The sequence below is a fragment of the Corvus moneduloides genome, chromosome 29 (genome assembly GCF_009650955.1).
Source record: "Corvus moneduloides isolate bCorMon1 chromosome 29, bCorMon1.pri, whole genome shotgun sequence".
NCBI classification, from domain to species: Eukaryota; Metazoa; Chordata; class Aves; order Passeriformes; family Corvidae; genus Corvus; species Corvus moneduloides.
The window spans coordinates 449,841-467,937 of NC_045504.1; the positions used below are offsets into that span (position 1 = coordinate 449,841).

Consider the following 18,097-nt stretch of genomic DNA (forward strand, 5'->3'; position numbering starts at 1 on the left):
AGCTGGCTCCGTAGCTGGAACTGGGATTGATGGGTGTTCATGTTGCTGAGAGTGTAGGTGGTGGTGGTGGAGAAAACACAGGGCTGGAAACGCTCCTGCCTCTGTGTGTGCATCCTAATGAGACTGCAATCCCTTGGAGGAGGATTTAGAAAGCAGCTTTAACCTCTTCTGGAGGCTGTGCACAAACGTGTGGATTGCTTTGTGCAACCTCTCCTCAGATGAGGGAAGTTTGCACAGAGCTGGTGGGGTCAGAGCTCTTCCCAAATGTTACCGATTGGCCCCTTTGCAGCTCAGAACATGCTCCTGAAAAGGCCTGGCTGAGCCTTGGGATCTCCTCAGTGTCCCTTGCCAGCACTAAGGTCTGTGTGTCCCTGCACACGCCAGCTCTTGCAAGTAATGTGCTCGTGGGAGGATGGATGGTGCAAGCAGGGAAGGGAGGGAGCAGAGCAGGGTCACAGGGAGATGTACCCCCATGGTGACTTTGAACCTCTGAGGAGCAAAATTATTTCCCAACCATGTTGTTTCTGGCCAGGCAGAAATAGTCCTCCCACCCCCTCAGTGTGTTGGTCACCACAGTGCAAGGGGTCTGTGTGTGTGAGGGGATCTGTGTTGGAACAGGGACTTGGAGGGATGGAGCAGTTTGGTGACTCCAAAGCTGACTGGGAATAAATCCCTGCATGGTGGAGGAATCCTGCCACAGTGTGTGCAGATGGCTGTGAGCCACTGAGGAGAGTCCACAGGAGTCTGAGAATCCCAGAATGGTTTGGGTGGGAAGAGACCTCATAGCTCATCTCATTCCACACCCCTGCCATGGGCAGGGACACCTTCCACTATTCCAGGTTGCTGCAAGCCCTGTCCAACCTGGCCTTGGACATGTCCAGGGATAGAAGAACCTCAGCTTCTCTGGGCAACCTGGACCAGGGCCTCCCCACCCTCAGAGGGAATAATTTCCTCCCAATATCCAGTGTAAGTCTCCCCTCTTTTGGTTTAAAGTCATTTCCCCTTGAGTCATCATTATCTGTCCATATAAAAAGACTTTGTCCATCATTTTCACAAGTTCCCTTTAACTCCTGAAAGGGCACAATGAGCCCTCACAGGCTGGCCAGTCCTTGGTGTGTCTTTCTTGTTTAAGTGGAAAAACACATTCCTCCTGTCTCTCCACATTGTAGCATCTGCTCTTGTGCCACTTTGGGATCACTCCTCCCCTGCTGCCAGCCCACCAGCCAAGATGCTAAAATAGAGACACAGGGCAGCCTGCAGCCTCTTTTGTCCATCTGATGCCACCTCCCATCTCTCCAGCCTCCCCCAGCAGTCTGGCAAAGCTGCCCATTCCACGCTGCTCCCAGGGGCTTTGCTGTGCTGCTCTTGTACTGCGAAGCAGAGTTGGGAGGGTCAGGCCTGTAGCTTCCTCAGTGGTGGGACACAGTTAGGCTGGGATCACCGGGAGAGAGCTTGGAGGTGGATGCAGCTGGGTCTGGTCTTTGGTACCCACAGGGGATGCAGATCTGGCCTTCCCAGGGTCCGGAGAAAAAGGCACTTTGAAGGCTGGTGAGAAGGAGCCTTTTAGTGAAACCTTAATCCCCTCCAGAGCTTCCCCTAATCCCTGGTAATGTGCTGTTCAAAGGCCCACTTCCAAAGGAACGACTGCACTTTCTCGCTCCCATACCTCTCCTTCCCGAAGGAATTGCCCAAAGGTGTTCTCACTGACTGTTTCCTCTCATTTCACTCTGATAAATAGAATTAATTATTTTAAAACATAATGAAAGAAGCAATTTCTGCAGCAGGTAGTGGCAAATCCAGCTGATTGATTGGGAGAGATTTCTGCTGTCAAGGATATATTTCCACTGCATTCCTCCCCCTTTCCCTGGAGGGGATCCGCAGCCTTTTCCCCCAATATCCCAGTGTAACGCTTCCAACTTCGAAATCAAACCTCTAAAATGTGGAGGAGGCAAAGATGGCAGGAAACCAACATCTACATTGCTTTCAAGAAACCATTCTTTTGGTTACCAAGATCCGTGGTATGGGCGGTTTCCTGTGGCCACAGCCCTGACTATGGAGGGGCAAGTTCAAAGTGACTCAAGAGGGGGTCAGTCGGGAAATATCCTGGGGTTAGGGGGTCATGGAGTAGGATAGCTTGGAAAATATATATATGTGCGTGTGTGTATGTGGAGCTGCTGCAGCACCTTTGCTCAGCCACAGGAGCCATGAGGAAGGGCTGAATGATGCTCCTCAGCCTCTCTGCCCAGTTCAGCAGCATTTAAGGGCAGAAAATCATGATTTAGAGCATGGTTGGGCCATGGCCAGCCCTGACAGCTCCCTGCTGCAGGACCTGACCATGGCACATTTAGGACCATATTCATGTTTCTCTGAAATTGTTTATTTTTAATTCCACCAGCAAGCTGACACCTGGTTTCGTGTTGCTGCCTGGCTGGTGCTGGTCATGTTCACTGGAGTTTGCTGTGGGTGTTCCCAGCTTGCAGGGTTGGTATATCAGAGCCGACACTGTCCACCAGCATGGAGTCAGTACCCAGGGGCAGACTGGGATTTGTTTTTGCTCACTTTGACTCTGGAAACAGTGAAATCACAAGTCTTCCAGGCTGCCCCAGAGCTGACAGGGGAAGGGTGGTCCAGACCCCCTCGCTGGAGTTGCCCTGTGAGAAAAGAAGGGAGAGGGGAGGTATTTGGGCACCTGCCCTTTGCTCCAGGTCTGCTGGGCATCTGTGTGGCACCACGTAGGGTTGGGTCTGGTGGTGCCCCTCAGCTGGCACCCAAGGCTGCACCAGGGGCTGTGGCACCCACGAAGACCCATGGGCTTCTAATGTGCACCAAGAGAGGGTTCAGGGTTCCTAAGGGGCTTCACCGCCCTTGGCTGCTGCTGGCAGTGGTGACACAAGGCTGGTGGTTGTGCCCAGTGTCCTCCCCGTGGCAGCGATGGGGCTGAGCCCCAGCTTGGTCCTTATCTCTTGCCTGGGAGCCAGTGGGCAGCTCCAGCCTGGCTCTGGCAGGGGACAGAGGAGAAGCCCCTTGGCTTTCCACACCACCCCAAGAAGAGGCTCAGCTTTTGGCAGATTTTGTGGCACTGGAATCTTCTATCCTGCCCTGCTCATGTTTTCCTGGATACCCTGGTGGGAACGTGCCCCTTCCTTGGCTGCCTTGGTTTCCCTGCCCTGTGAGACATCTGGGGTGCAGCCAGGAGATGGCTCCTCCTCAAAGGTCATCGCTGCTTATTTATCCCAGCAGACAGAGCAGAAGAGTGGTAAAACATGGAGCAGCCAAGGCTGCTGCTCCCCAGGCTCAGGGCTGCTGCAGGCTCCCAGCTCATGCTACCCTGGGGATAAGCCCCACTTATCAAGGGGAGTGGAAGGAGAAGTGGGGAAACAAAGCATGAGGAGATGCAGGAGTGGTGCTGGCAGGGCTGGAGCAGGGGAGGAGTTGTCCCTCAATCCCTCAACTGTCGTGTGTGAGGGCTGCAGCAGAGCAAAGTATGGAGCTGGTGCCTTGACTGTACGTGGCCACATATGCCACTGCACAGCTCGCAGCCCACGTGCCCCCACTGCGTACCTGGCACACCCCACACCCTGCACACGCCCTGTCATCACACCCTGCACTCCCTGCTGCACACCTTGCACGTGCATGCCCTGTGCGTGCCCTGCCAGGTACACCCTGTAGATCCCCCTGCACATTTCGCACCTCTCCTGGCACCCTGGTCACCCAGGGGCTGTTGCCCATCCGTTTGTCTCTGCCAGTGTTCAGTGGAGTGGTGACATGCAGGGGTCAATGCCAGCTCTGGGCTCTCCTGCTGGAGCTCAGTGCAGGGCAGTCTGAAGCATTTGCATGGGGACTCCCAAGTGCTGCCTCCCCCTCCCGGACCCCGTTCTGCTCCTGCTGCCAGAGCAGAGGCAGATCCAGGGAATGCTGACACAGGGGTGTATCCCCATCTGTGCAGCATCACCCAGGCCAAACTCCTGGACAGTGGGTGAGGGATGGGCGTGGGTGTCCCCTGCTCTGTGGGCATAGAGCTCAGGGTGCTGGCAGGAACGGCAGCTGGGCAGGAAAGTGGCCCTTGGGACAGCAGGATGGCCTTGGGGACAGCCCTGAGCAGCAGCTGCAGGGACAGGCTGTGAAGGACGAGGCCAAGGCTCTGCTGGGGCAACCTCCAGACTCCCGGCTGGGCACGGGCACACACGTGGCTGCACACACACACGTACACACACACATGTACACACACACACACGTACACACACACACGTACACACACACATGTACACACACACATGTACACACACACACCCCCACCCGCTCTGGGGCTGCAGGACTCCCCAGCCCCGGCCCATAGCAGCAAAGCAGGTGGCAGCAGTGGGCACACGCGTGTGTGACACACGGCAGAGGCAGGTGTGCATGTGCCATTCGGGGAGCAGGAACAGGACGTGGAACCGGGAGGGTAAGCGTGTGAGTGTGTGTGTGTGCAGGGCAGTGCCAGCTGTGTGTGTGTGAGAGTACAGGGCAGTGTCAGCTCTGTGTGTCTGTGTGTGTGTGCAGAGCAGTGCCAGCTCTGTGTGTGTGTGTGTGTGTGTGTGTGAGTGTCTGTGTGTGTGTGTGTGCAGGGCAGTGCCAGCTCTGTGTGTGTGTGTGTGCGCGTGAGTGTGTGTCTGTGTGAGAGTACAGGGCAGTGCCAGCTCTGTGTGTGTGAGTGTGTGTGTGTGTGTGTGAGTGTCTGTGTGTGTGTGTGTGCAGGGCAGTGCCAGCTCTCTGTGTGTGTGTGTGTCTGTGTGAGTGTCTGTGTGTGTGAGTGTGCAGGGCAGTGCCAGCTCTGTGTGTGTGTGTGTGTGTGAGAGTGTGTGTGTGTGAGTGTGCAGGGCAGTGCCAGCTCTGTGTGTGTGTGTGTGTGTGTGAGTGTGCAGGGCAATGTCAGCTCTGTGTGTCCGTGTGTGTGTGAGAGTGCGTGTGTGTGAGTGTGCAGGGCAGTGCCAGCTCTCTGTGTGTGTGTGTCTGTGTGAGTGTGTGTGTGTGTCTGTGTGTGTGAGTGTGCAGGGCAGTGCCAGCTCTGTGTCTGTGTGTGTGTGTGTGTGTGTGAGTGTGCAGGACAGTGCCAGCTCTGTGTGTGTGTGTGTCTGTGTGTGTGTGTGTGTGCATGAGTGTGTGTGTGTGAGTGTGCAGGGCAGTGCCAGCTCTCTGTGTGAGTGTGTGTGCGTGAGTGTGCAGGGCAGTGCCAGCTCTGTGTGAGTGTGTGTGTGTGCGTGAGTGTGTGTGTGAGTGTGCAGGGCAGTGCCAGCTCTCTGTGTGAGTGTGTGTGTGTGAGTGTGTGTGTGTGTGTGCAGGGCAGTGCCAGCTCTGTGTGTGAGTGTGTGTCTGTGTGTGTGTGTGAGCACGGGTGCAGACGCGGGCATGTGCACACGTGTATGCGTGGCTTTGTACGTGTGTGCACACCTGTGTACCGGTGTCCGTGTGTCCCCGCGTCCGTGTCTCCCCCTGTCTGCGCATCCTCCTGTTGCCGTGTTCATGTCCCCGTGTCTGTGTATCCCCGTCCCCGTGACCCCGTGTCCGTGTATCCCCCGTCTGTGTGTTCACGTCTCTCATGTCGCCATGTCCGTGTATGCCACCATCCCCGTGTCCGTGACGCCCACGTGGCCCCGTTCCCCCATTCCCGTGTCCGTGACACCCATTCCCGTGCCCCCATCCCCGTCCCCGTGTCCGTGACACCCCTGTGCCCCCATCTCCCCATCCCCGTGCCCGTGACACCCCCGTGCCCCCATCCCCGTCCCCCCATTCCCGTGCCAGTGACACCCCCGTGCCCCCATCCCCGTGCCCCCATTCCCGTGCCAGTGACACCCCCGTGCCCCCATCCCCGTCCCCCCATCCCCGTGCCCGTGGCACCCCCGTGCCCCCATCCCCGTGCCAGTGAAACCCCCGTGCCCCCATCCCCGTCCCCCCATTCCCGTGCCCGTGACACCCCCGTGCCCCCATCCCCGTCCCCCCATTCCCGTGCCAGTGAAACCCCCGTGCCCCCATTCCCGTGCCCCCATCCCCGTCCCCCCATTCCCGTGCCCCCATTCCCGTGCCAGTGACACCCCCGTGCCTCCATCCCCGTCCCCCCATTCCCGTGCCAGTGACACCCCCGTGCCCCCACTCCCGTCCCCCCATCCCCGTCCCCCCATTCTCGTGCCCCCATCCCCGTGCCCGTGACACCCCCGTGCCCCCATTCCCGTCCCCCCATCCCCGTGCCCCCATCCCCGTGCCCGTGACACCCATTCCCGTGCCCCCATCCCCGTGCCCCCATTCCCGTGCCCCCATCCCCGTGCCCGTGACACCCCCGTGCCCCCATCCCCGTGCCCCCATCCCCGTGCCCCCATCCCCGTGCCCCCATCCCCGTGCCCGTGACACCCCCGTGCCCCCATTCCCGTGCCCCCATCCCCGTGCCAGTGACACCCCCGTGCCCCCATCCCCGTGCCCCCATCCCCGTCCCCCCATCCCCGTGCCCCCATCCCCGTGCCCGTGACACCCCCGTGCCCCTATCCCCGTCCCCCCACCCCCGTCCCCCCATCCCCGTGCCCCCATCCCCGTGCCCGTGACACCCCCGTGCCCCCATCCCCGTGCCCCCATCCCCGTGCCCGTGGCACCCCCGTGCCCCTATCCCCGTGCCCCCATCCCCGTGCCCCCATCCCCGTGCCCGTGGCACCCCCGTGCCCCCATCCCCGTGCCCCCATCCCCGTGCCCCCATCCCCGTGCCCGTGGCACCCCCGTGCCCCCATTCCCGTGCCCCCATCCCCGTGCCCGTGACACTCCCGTGCCCCCATCCCCGTGCCCCCATCCCCGTCCCCCCATCCCCGTGCCCCCATCCCCGTGCCCCCATCCCCGTGCCCGTGACACCCCCGTGCCCCCATTCCCGTGCCCCCATTCCCGTGCCCCCATCCCCGTGCCCGTGACACCCCCGTGCCCCCATCCCCGTGCCCCCATCCCCGTCCCCCCATCCCCGTGCCCCCATCCCCGTGCCCCCATCCCCGTGCCCGTGGCACCCCCGTGCCCCCATCCCCGTCCCCCCATCCCCGTGCCCCCATCCCCGTGCCCGTGGCACCCCCGTGCCCCCATCCCCGTCCCCCCATCCCCGTGCCCCCATCCCCGTGCCCCCATCCCCCCGTGCCCCGCCCCCGCCGCGCTCTCGGCCCCGCCCCTCGCGCATGCGCACGGCCCCTTCCCGGCGCCCGGCCGTGCCCCGCCCCGCCTCGTGCTGCGCTTCCCGGGACCCCCGGGACACAAGGGGACCCCCGAGACCCTCCGGGATCCCCCGGATCCGCCGGACCATGAGCGCGCCGGGCCCGCCGGGCCGCGGGATGCTGTTCGCCGAGACCCAGCTGAGGCGGCACGGCTGGCGCCGAGGTGGGGCCGGACGGGGGTCCCCGGACCGCGGTCCCCGGCCTGTCCCGCCCCACCTTGGCCTTCCCTGAGCGCCCCCGGCTGCCCCCCAAGCCCCGGCTCCCCCAGACTCCTATTCCCTCCCAACCCCCGGCTCTCCCAGACTCCTATCCCCTCCCAAGCCCCGGCTCCCCCTTCCAGGCCCCGTGTCCCTCCGTGTTTCCCCCCAAGCCCCGTCTTCCCCCACCAGGCCCCGGCTCCCTCCAGGACCCAGCCACCCCTAAGCCCCGGGACCCTGCAGACCCCGGCAGCCCCCAGGTCCCCAGCCCAGGCCTCAGTGGTCTCCAGAGCCCAGCCCCCGCCCCCGTCCCTCTGCAGGACCCTCTGGTCTGGACCTCGCCCCCGGCCCTCGGGGTCCTGCAGCACCCGCAGCCCCCGGTGCCCCCCGGCCGTGCGGGGGTGACGGGTGCCTGGTCCGCAGGGCAGGGGCTGGGCCGGCGGGAGGACGGCATCGCCGAGGCCATCCGGGTGAAGGTGAAGTGCGACACGGCGGGGGTGAGTGCCGATCCCCGCCCGGGCCTGGCCCGCTGCCCGCTGCCCACCGCAGCCATTCCGGCGGCTCCTCTGCACCCCGCAGGTGGGACACGACGCAGCGGAGCCCTTCACCTTCCACTGGTGGGACCACGTCTTCAACGAGGCGGCTGCCAACATCGCTGTGGAGGCCGGGCAGGTAGGAGGGCTGGGGGGGACACAGTGGCAGTACAGGAGCCACCGAAGGGACCCCAACAACCCTCCCCTGCCTTCAACCCCATCCCTGTCCAACCGGGGTGCCCCCGCCACCCCCCAGCCCCTGTCACCAAGCAGCACCGTGCGCAGGGACTGTGGTGGTGGAGAGGTGCTGCTGGAGGGGCAAAGCCTCTTGGACAGATCATTCCCAAGCCCTTTGCCTTTTCTCGCCCAGGATGGCATCTCTGTGAAGGCGCTTTCAGAGCAGGGAGGCAGGATCAGCAATAAGAAGCCGCGCAAGGCTGGCAACAGCGGGAGCCTGCTGTACGGCCGCTTCGTGAAGGTAACTGGCCCCAGGAGCTTGGGGGCTGCATGGCCCCCAGCCCATTGCTGCTGTGGCCTCCAGAGCCCTGTTCTCCTTGTTCCCCCTTCTCACAGTCCCTCTGTGCTACAGTCAGCCACGCTCACAGCCTGTGGGGAGGAGTCCGTGACACTGCCCGCCAGCTCTGAGAGCAGTGAGGAGGAGGAGAAGCTGGACCTCTCTTCGGTCAGGAGGTGAGGCTGGGCCCCATCCCTTGATGGGGAGAGACAAGGGCTGCGAGGTGGAGCCCTGCTCCAGACCGTGTTTCCCCAACACGGATGCTGGGGGTGACACATGCTGTCTGTGTCCCGCAGGCTGACGGACGAGGAGCTGGTGCAGGCGTGTGGGGGCCGCACGGCGCACAAGTGAGTGGCTGGTGGGTTGCACGGCTGGGCTGTCCCCTCCTTGCAGGGGCTGTTGAGCAGGCTGGGCTGGGGAACACGTTCCCTGCTGGGGAGGTGCCATTCCTCACTGCCTGCGGTCATTGCAGGGGTGCCCGTCACGGCCTGACCATGAGTGCCAAGCTGGCACGCTTGGAGGAGCAGGAACGAGCCTTCCTGGCCACATACTGGCAAAGGGAGCGGCAGCAGGAGCCCCCAGAGAGCAGCCAGGGCAAAAAGAAGAAAAGGAAACAGTCCAGGGATGGAGCCAACCCCAAGGTGCCACAGAGCCAGGAGCCAAACAGAGAACAGGAGGAGGTATTGGAAGAAGAAAAGGTTGTGAAGATGAAGAAAAAGAACCAGGGGCAAAGCAGAGAAGAGGAGCTGACAGGAGAGGAGGAGGTCATGAGGAAGAAGAAGAAGAAGGTCACAGAGCATTGTGGAGAAGAGGTATCAGGAGAGGAGGAGAAGGTCATGAAGAGGAAGAAGAAAAAGAAGCCAGAGCTAAGCACAGAAGAGGAGGTGGTAGAAGGGGAGGGAAAGGCTGCAAAGAGGAGGAAGAAGAAGAAGAAGCAGCAGGAAGAGGAGGACAAAGAAGAGTTGGCTGAGACAGACATACCTCTAGAAGACACAGATGAGCCAAACTTGGGACACAGCCCTACAAAGAAGAGGAAGAAGAAGAAGAGGAAGGAGGAGCCAGAGTGAGCAAGTAACATGGCTGCTATGCTGTGCAGCTGCCAGTCCCACCTGGCTGTAAGGGTCCTGATCCTGGTGCTGGTGGGTGCCCAGGGGTGCTCTGAGCTCATTCCAGATGGAGCCCAGCACTGTGGGCATGCTGGGCTAGGACAGGTTGGTCTGGAGCTGGATCAAGCTTTACTTCACCACCTGAACCTTCAGGGGTGACCCTGGTTCCCCCCAGGCTCTGCGGCAGGGACCCATTTGCTGTGGGCCTGTCAGACCCTGCAGAGTACTGAAATACTTTTTCAAGGGCATGAATAAATCTTTATTGTAATCAGACTATCCTGAAGTGTGAGTGGTGCTGTAAGTGGCAGAGCCCTGGATCCCAGGTCACCTTTACACCTGTAGCACTTGGATTAGGCAGCAACCCCAAACCCCCTGCAGCCCTCACCACTCCCACCTCCTGGGCCTTCTGTCTGCAGTGACCTTTGATCCTGCTGGGTCACGCTGAAGCCCGGTGAGGTGCTGAGCACCCTCCTAGCAGAGGCTTGGGCAGAATTTGGCCCTGGTGTGCAGTGCTGAAGCCAAGCCTGGCCCCCCCAGCCCCTCTGGCCCCAGCTCTAGGTCAGCTGCAGGACGCAGTCTGTGCTGGGGTACGCCGGCAGGTTTAGAGCATATTTCTCCTGGAGCGCAGGGGGCACAAACCTGCCCCCAAGGAAGTGGTACCGGCCGGTGAAATGCATCGCCGCCTTCTTGGGCGCCGTGAGGGAGATGAGCATGTCGGGCTGGAGGCCATCTGCCTTCCCCTTCTCCACGTCCCAGCCTGCAACGAGCCCCGTGGCCAGGCTGGAGCTGGGACCACCCTGGCTGGGCACCTTCCTCCGGCAGGTGCAGCCAGTACTCACCTGAGGGGATGTCGATGCTGGCGATGGGCACCGTGACGCGCTCGAGGGTGCTGAGGATGCTGCCAAAGGGCTCCCGCACCGCTCCCTTGAAGCTGAAGCCAAAAATCGCATCCACCACCAGGCCGTAGAGCTCGTCGATGAACGCAGCCTGCGGCAGGCACAGCAGCAGGTGAAGGGCAGTCCCAGACACAGCTCCAGGGGCAGGCGCTCCCAAGCTGGGGGCTGCTCACCTCACTTGGGAACTCGGGGAGGAAGGGAATATCCATCTTCTTGCACTGGGTAGTCAAACCTTCAAAGAGCGGCTTGCTGGGGCGCTTGGGGTAATACACGGTTGGCTGGTAGCCCTGCAAGCGCAGAAGGGACCTGAACTAATCCCACTCTGGCACCAGCAGCAGCCAGAGGAGTGGAACCCTGGAGCCCATAGGGGTGCACAGGGACCCTGCGGCTGCCTGTGCAAGACTCACAAACATCTTCAGGTGCCGGGCGCAGACCAGCCCATCACCGCCGTTGTTCCCTGGCCCGCAGACCACCAGCACAGTGGGCTGGCTCGTGGTGAAGGAGCTGGGTGGGTAGGCCTGATGGGGGGTAAGAGGCACAGGGTTATGATGGGGAAGTGAGCCCACGCCATGGGGCCAGGATTCCTCCAGACCCCCACCTTGGGACTGGCATGCCCATGGGACTGGGACCACTCCCAGGATCACCATCTGCCTTGCTGGTGCCCACCTTGGTGGTAGCACAGTGTGGTACACAATGCTAGCACCTCCCAGAACTCTCCCTTGCCCCCTGGGGTCCCACTTGTCGATGGTGGTGATAGCACTCAGCCCATAGTGCTGCGAGTGAACTCTCCCCCAGGACCCCTACCCACCTCCCGGGCACCCACCCTGGCAGTGGCACAGCTCAGGCCACGGTATCAGGACCCCACATTGCTGCTGGCAGTGGTGCAGCTCAGCCCACAGTGCCAGGACCACCTTCTGCCCCCCAGGACCCCCACCTTGGCAATGGCAGTGGCACAGCTCAGCCCCGCCAGCTCCATCAGCTGGTCCACGCTGAACTTGTACTCAGTGAAGAGCTCCTGGTCGATGGCCTGGGCCTCCTCCTGCCTGGGGTGGGAGATGGCACCTCTGGGTACCGCAAAACCCGTCCAGGCCCAGCCTGGGGGCTGCTATGATCCCCTCGACTTAGCATGAGCCGGGGGGGACACACACAGTCTAGCTGAGCCCCCGTGAACATCTGCTCCCCAACCCCATGTCCTGCCCGACCCCTCGCACCCCTCAGCCCGCCCGGATCCCGTCCTGCCCGCCCGCACCCCCGCCCCGTGCCGCCTCCACCCCCCGAGCACCCCCCGCCTCCTCTCCCACCTCCCTCCTTCCCTCGGCCCTACCCCAGGAAGCGGAGCCCCGTCGGGCCGGACCCCGCGCTGGGGACGTGCATGGCGCGGCGGGGAAGGCACCGGCACCGCTCCCGGTCCCAGTCCCGCTCCCAGCCCCAGCCCCGGCACCGCCCGCCCGCCCGCGCCGCCGCCACCAGCAGCCCCAGCCCCAGCAGTGCGCGGGGGCTCGGCATGCGGCGGGCACGGCCCGGTGCGGCCCGATACGGCTCGGTACGGCCCGATATGGCCCGGTACGGCCCGGTACGGCCCCGACCGGCACCCAGCGCTCCACGGAGCAGGCGCGGGGCCGCCCCGGGGCGGAGCGCCCTTCACCGCGCGGCGGGGCCGGGGCGGAGCCGCGCAGAGGCCGCGGTGCTTCCGGGCCCCGCCAGCCCCTTCATTTCCTCCTCGGGACAGCGACGTGCAAAGGATGGCGGAAACGGAGCGGGGTCAAAACCGTGTTAGCTCAACGCCCCCCTCTCCGGTTTGGGCCTGCACAGGCTCCCCGAGAAACGGCGTTTCCCCGGTGTCCTCCTGGTCACACGAGGCTGCAGAGGAGGGATAGAGTCCTGGTCCCCGTGCGAGGTCCCCGGCGGGACCAGCAGCCAGCAGCAGTGGCAGTGGGGTCATCGTCGAGGCTGCGAGGTCATGGAAGCATCACGGGGAGTGAGGGTGTCCAGCAGGATGCAAAATGGAATAATCAAATTATGGAATCACAGACTGTTCTGCGTGGGAAGGGATCTTAAAGCCCATCTCGTCCCACCCTTCTGCCATAGCAGGGACACCTTCCACTATCCCAGGTTGCTCCAAGCCTTGTCCAACCTGGCCTTGAACACTTCCAGGGGTGGGGCAGCCACAGCTTCTCTGGGCAACCTGTGCCAGGGCATCCTCCCCATCCTCACAGCCAAGAAGGTTGGTTTTGATGTTGGCTACAAGGTGCCAAAATCCCCAGCCCCTGTGACTTTAGAGTTGGGGCTGTGTCCATTCCAAGAAAAAGGAGTGTCCCAAGCCCTGCTGGGGTCTCCACCCATGAACCCTCCCCTCAGAGGACACTCTGGAGCCCAAACCTCCCATCCGCTCCTTTGCCCGCTCCCCCAAGGCATCACCTACCGCTCTGGAGCCCTTGGATGGAGGGTTTGGTGGTTTTGATGCCCTGAGGAATGCAGTGTGAGACCCACAGGCCTGGGCTCGCTGGGGAAGCCAAGCTCTGGTTGCGTGTGGTACTTATGTAGCCGGGGGCCAGCATGGGGCGGCTTGGCTGGGTGCAGGGGGCTGGTGGTTCTCTTACTGAGAGACAAGTGAACCTCATGTGGGGGTTCTGGACAGCATCTCTGACAAACTCTCCCCATCACATCGTGATTGAACCCTCCCTAGGATCTAGCTGGAATGACCCCAAACGTGCTACCCAGAATTATGTATCTTTAAAAATCTCTGCATTTTCACCATTAAACAGGAGAAGTCACTTGTGCTGAAGAGGTATTTGGGTGCCAGGGGCTGTACTGACGTGCCTTCCCCTTGCTCACCCACCTGTTAACCTTGGGCTCACTGTGATACCCTGGAGCTGAGCTGGGACCATCATCATCCTCCCCAGAGGTGCCCAGGAGGCCATGTGGGTTGCAGGGCTCCAGTGCGAGACCACCAGTTGGGGCCACTCCTGTGCCTCCAGGAAGGAAGGATAAAGAGGCAAGAACACAGTATCAGACTGTGCCAAAGCCTCAGCTCTGTCAGGAATTGCCTGGATGGCTCAACCCCACGTTTAGTTTGCACCCTCTCACCTGAATGCCTGGGACATGCTCCTGGCATACACATGAGCAGCTCATCTGCAGCCTGGGCTTTCCCCCTGAAGGACATGGAGTGAAGGAAGGAAGGCTTGTCTCCTGCATGATGCTGGAAACTCATTCCAGAGGAAGGAGAGAGACAATGGCAGCTTTCCTACTCACACCTCGCTCCCCTGGAGCCGTGTCCTGCTGGCACGGGGCAGTGTGGAGCAAAACTGCAGCTGGCTGGGCTCCTGATGGGATTAACACGTGTGTCCCTCTGCCCAGCAAACTCAGGCACCTCTTGCCACAACCCCTGTTGGGGTCCCAGTTCCCAGCCCCCGAGTGTCCCATGCCTTGGGTGATGCTCACCAGGGCTGGGGTGGGTGCCCAGCCCCCCTGGTAAGAGAGGTGGCTAAGGCGGAGTCGGCGCTGGATGGCATCCGTGAGCTTGTGCACGACCCGTTTGTGGGCAGCTCTGGGGCTGTCCTGTGGTGGAGAGAGCCCACACGTACGATGGGCTGAGTGGGTGTGCCCCAGGGCTGAGGCCAGTGCCCCATGATGCACAGGAGGGTCTGGCCCTGGGGGTGCCTCATCATGCCTTACCTGACAGTGGGAAAGCAAAATCAGGGCCTCCTGATAGTGCCCGATGGCTTTCTGGGGGTCTCCCAGATGGAAGCACGCTGAGCCCAGCCCCTCGCACGCTTGCCACTGCCCCTGCAAGTCCCCTGGGAGACAAAGGGCTGCATCGGTCCCAGCGCGGCTCAGCCGAGATCCCCGGCAGGCAGCATCACCCAGCTTGAGTCCACTTGGCACCCGGATGCTGCAGACTCCCCCCAGGGGGGTGCCTGTGCCTCCCCTCACCCGAGTCCCGGAAGGCTTGCAGGGCGTGCAGGTAGTTCTCGGCGGCAGCTCCGTGGTTCCCGAGCTGGCTGCAGGCATACGCCAGGTTCCCAAAGCACTGCCCCTGAGCCCTCCGGTTCCCCAGAGCACCTGGAGTTGCGAACACAGGGCTCCATCCCGAGCCGGCACGTCCGGCAAAGCCAAGAGCCAGAGATACCGGTGTGACCACCTACCGTGCAGCGCGGCCGCACGCCGGTGCCAGCCCAGCGCCGAGCCGAAGCTGCGCAGGGCGTTGTGGGCAGCACCCAAGTTCTGCAGCAGCGCAGCCTCCCGGCGCCCGTCCCGCTCCGGCTCCCCACCGCAGAGCCCGAGGGCCTGCTCAAAGCTCTCGGCAGCCAGGGAGAAGATGTGGAGCTGGGAGTAGCCGAGGCCGATGTCGTTGTAGAGTTTCCCTGGGGGCAGAGAGGAAAAGCAGGGGTGGGAGCTGCTCCCCAGGGCCCGGAGAATGAAGGGTGCGGCGCAGCGTTACCTCGCAGGGCCAGGTCGGGGATGGTCTCGCAGAGCGAGCGGCACCGGGCGAGGACCCTGGCGATCTCTGCCGCCCGGAACCGCCGGCTCTGCAGCATGGAGCCGCTCGCCCTGCTCAGAGCCACCGCCGCGGCTTCGGGGCTCTCGGCCGCCGCGTAGGTCTGCGCCGCGTCCAGGAAGCACCGCGCAGCCCGCGCCGGCTCCCGCATCCCCAGGTAGCAGCAGCCCATCTGCACGCAGGTTCCTGCTCGGCCGCCAGCCTGAGCAGCACTGGCGTGGCCGGCGACTTTCTCAAAACACTCCAAAGCCTTTGGAAAATCCCGGAGCCCTTCATGAGCCGCCCCGACGTTGAAATAAAGGCTCCCCAAGTGGTCCCTGCTCTCTGCCTCTGAGGGCTGGGACTGGAGGAGGAACTCAAGGCCCTTTTTGGGCTTCCCAGTCTCCACGTAGGCAGCCCCCAAGTTGAAGGCACAAGCCCTGTGGATCTGGGGGCTCACCATGTCCCTGGAGAGGAGCAGGGCCTTCCTGAAGCACCCCACTGCCTCCCGCCCGGCGCCCAGTGCCAGTGCTCGGTGCCCAGCTCGTGTGAGGCCCTCGATCGCAGCCACCCGCCCTGCTGCCTCATCCCCTCCCTCCCGGGCAGCTTCCCTGGCCTCGGCCTTCTCCTTCTTCTTCCAGCTCTTCTTGCAGCTGGTGGGGGCTGTGGGGGCTGCAGGGGTGGTGGTGGTGGTGGGGGCACAGGGGGTGGTGGGGTGTGTGAGGGTGGTGGGCTTCACTCCCAGGTCAGCAGCCTCTTCCGAATCCATGGGCAGGGGCACCGACCTGCCTGCAAGACAGAGAGGTGCTTGGGCAGCCAAGCCAGCATGGTCCTGCCAGGGAGCACTTCAAACATGCAGCGTTATTTTATATTATTTATGAAAAATTAGGGATGTCTTGCAACCTGCTTGCTAATAAGTTTCAGGAAGGAAAAAGGCCTTTCCATGGAGGACCCGACAAACCTTGGTGGCCACCAGAGAGGAAAGAGGTCACTGGGGGAGGAGGAGGGACACCACAGCGTGGAGTGGGATGTTCCCAGGGTGCCTTTTTGGGAGGCAGAATAACCGGTTGCACACACTTACTGTTTGCTCTTCAGGTGCAAAGGGTGCCGAGAGCGGGGAGCGGAGGAACGGGGCATCCCCGCCGCTGCAGCCGCGTCGCTGCCGCAAGCCACGGCTCTCTGACGCAGGGATGGAGGATGTCTGAGGGGCCTCTGCACTTGGGCTGCCTGGAAAGTTGCCTGGAGCGGGTCGCAGCCCCTGGTGATGGACGCTGGCGCCTAGTGCTGGAGCACAGCCGGGTTCTGAGCGACAGGAGCGTGCCAGGCAGTGGCACAGGCTGGGACAAAGCCAGGCCTGTTCCTGGGAAAGCACATCCGGCAATGGCCCCACTGGCTCCAGTTTCATCCCTGTCACCAGCGTGGTGTGCAGTGCCATGGCAACTCAGTGCAGCAATGCCAGCATGAGACCTGTGCTGGATGGATGGCAAAACTGTGTGATGGACAGGACAGCCGTGTGATGGACAGGACAGCCGTGTGATGGACAGGACAGCCGTGTGATGAATGACACAACCGGCTCCTCGCTGTCTCAACAGCTTGTGGCAGGTGCTGGGGGCTTGCTCCACACAGGGGCAGCTTCATGCTGTGGAGCAGGTTGATGGATGGGCTCAGGGCAGTGAGGGTACAGGGCATGCTGGGGCCGGGTGGCACGTCCTTGGTGTGGCACAGCGCTGACCCCTTGGCACAGCCCGTGGAGTCCCCCAGCAGCCCTCGCTTGGCTCTTCACCCATGAGTTTGTGAAAAACGAGGTTCACTCTTAGTAAAATTTTAAGAAAAATGTAATAAAAGGGACAATTAGGAGACAACAACAAAAAGGGTGTTATGGCCGGCCAGGTGCTTCGGCAGAGATCCAAAGGCACACCTTTACATCCAAAAGATCGTCTTTAAAAGTACATCGCTTATTTCGTATTCATCACCATCATGCATAATTCATTAACTCTTTGGAGTTGCTGAGTATCATCACATCAGCCTTATCTCCTCCTTGGCTCCATTCCATCTGGTTTCGGGTTCTTTTCTTCTGATAGATTTTCCAGGAATGTGAAGACCCCCCCATCCTTCCCAAACTGACCACACAAACAACAGACATTCTACAGCATTACATTACAGAACCCAGGCAAAGCCCCCCCCAACAATAGGTAACATGCAAAAACCAACGTCACAATACATAATAATTTTGTAACACGCGAAAAGCCAATACCCCAGTACATTTATAACAAGTTCCCCCTGCACCCCGGTGTGTGCCCAGCCCCTGCACCCCAAGGGTCCTCCTGCAACCCGGGGATCCCCTCGCTCCTTCGGTGTGTGCCCCCTCCCCGCATGCTCGGTGTTCCCGGAGCTCCCCGGTGCGGGTCCCAGTGCCGCCGCTCCCGGTGCGGGTCCCGGTGCCGATCCCGGTGCCGCCGCTCCCGGTGCGGGTCCCGGTGCCGATCCCGGTGCCGCCGCTCCCGGTGCCGCCGCTCCCGGTGCGGGTCCCGGTGCCGATCCCGGTGCCCATCCCGGTGCCGCCGATCCCGGTGCCGCCGCTCCCGGTGCCGTCGCTCCCAGTGCGGGTCCCGGGGCGGGTCCCGGTGCCGCCGCTCCCGGTGCCGTCGCTCCCGGTGCGGATCCCGGTGCCGCCGCTCCCGGTGCCGCCGCTCCCGGTGCCGCGGGTCCCGGTGCCGATCCCGGTGCCGCCGCTCCCGGTGCGGGTCCCGGTGCCGCGGGTCCCGGTGCCGATCCCGGTGCCGCGGGTCCCGGTGCGGGTCCCGGTGCGGGTCCCGGTGCCGCGGTCCCGGTGCGGGTCCCGGTGCCGCGGGTCCCGGTGCCGCGGGTCCCGGTGCCGCTCCCGGTGCCGCGGTCCCGGTGCGGGTCCCGGTGCCGCTCCCGGTGCCGCGGGTCCCGGTGCGGGTCCCGGTGCCGCGGGTCCCGGTGCCGCGGGTCCCGGTGCCGCGGGTCCCGGTGCCGATCCCGGTGCCGCGGGTCCCGGTGCGGGTCCCGGTGCCGCGGTCCCGGTGCGGGTCCCGGTGCCGCGGGTCCCGGTGCCGCGGGTCCCGGTGCCGATCCCGGTGCCGCGGTCCCGGTGCGGGTCCCGGTGCCGCGGGTCCCGGTGCCGCGGGTCCCGGTGCCG

The 18,097-nt window shown here is 62.8% G+C and overlaps 3 protein-coding genes and 1 long non-coding RNA gene across 6 annotated transcripts; 1 reads left to right on the forward strand and 3 right to left on the reverse strand.

The window, feature by feature from the left end:
* Positions 1 to 1,785: 1,785 nt before the first annotated feature.
* LOC116436441 lies at positions 1,786 to 5,646 on the reverse strand. The gene is made up of 2 exons (XR_004237015.1): positions 5,428 to 5,646; positions 1,786 to 2,651 (listed from the first exon to the last, which is right to left on the reverse strand). It is a non-coding gene; the product is annotated as an uncharacterized LOC116436441 (long non-coding RNA).
* Positions 5,647 to 7,185: 1,539 nt separating this feature from the next.
* On the forward strand, positions 7,186 to 9,837 carry GPATCH4 (G-patch domain containing 4). Its single transcript, XM_032093615.1, has 7 exons — positions 7,186 to 7,374; positions 7,832 to 7,905; positions 7,988 to 8,080; positions 8,312 to 8,419; positions 8,531 to 8,631; positions 8,752 to 8,802; positions 8,928 to 9,837. The coding sequence occupies exons 1-7, from the start codon at positions 7,299 to 7,301 to the stop codon at positions 9,520 to 9,522; spliced, it is 1,098 nt and encodes a 365-aa protein (XP_031949506.1). The 5' UTR covers positions 7,186 to 7,298; the 3' UTR covers positions 9,523 to 9,837.
* NAXE (NAD(P)HX epimerase) lies at positions 9,797 to 12,055 on the reverse strand. The gene is made up of 6 exons (XM_032093616.1): positions 11,782 to 12,055; positions 11,392 to 11,500; positions 10,865 to 10,975; positions 10,631 to 10,744; positions 10,401 to 10,548; positions 9,797 to 10,318 (listed from the first exon to the last, which is right to left on the reverse strand). The coding sequence occupies exons 1-6, from the start codon at positions 11,961 to 11,963 to the stop codon at positions 10,116 to 10,118; spliced, it is 867 nt and encodes a 288-aa protein (XP_031949507.1). The 5' UTR covers positions 11,964 to 12,055; the 3' UTR covers positions 9,797 to 10,115.
* A 159-nt stretch (positions 12,056 to 12,214) lies between these two features.
* On the reverse strand, positions 12,215 to 16,287 carry TTC24 (tetratricopeptide repeat domain 24). 3 transcript variants are annotated; one of them, XM_032093614.1, is made up of 10 exons: positions 16,016 to 16,287; positions 14,899 to 15,723; positions 14,603 to 14,821; positions 14,391 to 14,519; positions 14,133 to 14,254; positions 13,899 to 14,015; positions 13,710 to 13,780; positions 13,545 to 13,609; positions 13,297 to 13,429; positions 12,215 to 13,056 (listed from the first exon to the last, which is right to left on the reverse strand). In XM_032093614.1, exons 2-10 carry the CDS (start codon positions 15,701 to 15,703, stop codon positions 12,876 to 12,878), a joined length of 1,842 nt encoding a protein of 613 aa, XP_031949505.1. In that variant the 5' UTR covers positions 15,704 to 15,723; positions 16,016 to 16,287; the 3' UTR covers positions 12,215 to 12,875. The 3 variants fall into 3 exon arrangements, with proteins under 3 accessions (XP_031949505.1, XP_031949504.1, XP_031949503.1); XM_032093613.1 differs by having other exon boundaries at positions 12,215 to 12,407; positions 14,133 to 14,519; positions 14,603 to 15,723; XM_032093612.1 differs by having other exon boundaries at positions 14,133 to 14,519; positions 14,603 to 15,723.
* Between the last annotated feature and the right edge of the window lie 1,810 nt (positions 16,288 to 18,097).

What these genes read in the sequence shown, in the direction of transcription:
- NAXE (XM_032093616.1), bottom strand. Translation starts at nt 11,963, where the DNA reads ATGCCGAGCCCCCGCGCACTGCTGGGGCTGGGGCTGCTGGTGGCGGCG. An exon ending in ACGGGGCTCCGCTTCCTGGG is followed by an intron (nt 11,501 to 11,781) that starts GTAGGGCCGAGG and finishes CTCCCACCCCAG; the next exon opens with GCAGGAGGAGGCCCAGGCCA. An exon ending in CCCGGCACCTGAAGATGTTT is followed by an intron (nt 10,745 to 10,864) that starts GTGAGTCTTGCA and finishes CTGCGCTTGCAG; the next exon opens with GGCTACCAGCCAACCGTGTA.
- TTC24 (XM_032093612.1), bottom strand. Translation starts at nt 15,703, where the DNA reads ATGGATTCGGAAGAGGCTGCTGACCTGGGAGTGAAGCCCACCACCCTC. An exon ending in GCGTGCGGCCGCGCTGCACG is followed by an intron (nt 14,520 to 14,602) that starts GTAGGTGGTCAC and finishes TCGCAACTCCAG; the next exon opens with GTGCTCTGGGGAACCGGAGG. An exon ending in TTTTGCTTTCCCACTGTCAG is followed by an intron (nt 14,016 to 14,132) that starts GTAAGGCATGAT and finishes TCTCCACCACAG; the next exon opens with GACAGCCCCAGAGCTGCCCA.
- GPATCH4 (XM_032093615.1), top strand. Translation starts at nt 7,299, where the DNA reads ATGAGCGCGCCGGGCCCGCCGGGCCGCGGGATGCTGTTCGCCGAGACC. An exon ending in TGTACGGCCGCTTCGTGAAG is followed by an intron (nt 8,420 to 8,530) that starts GTAACTGGCCCC and finishes TCTGTGCTACAG; the next exon opens with TCAGCCACGCTCACAGCCTG. An exon ending in GGGGGCCGCACGGCGCACAA is followed by an intron (nt 8,803 to 8,927) that starts GTGAGTGGCTGG and finishes CGGTCATTGCAG; the next exon opens with GGGTGCCCGTCACGGCCTGA.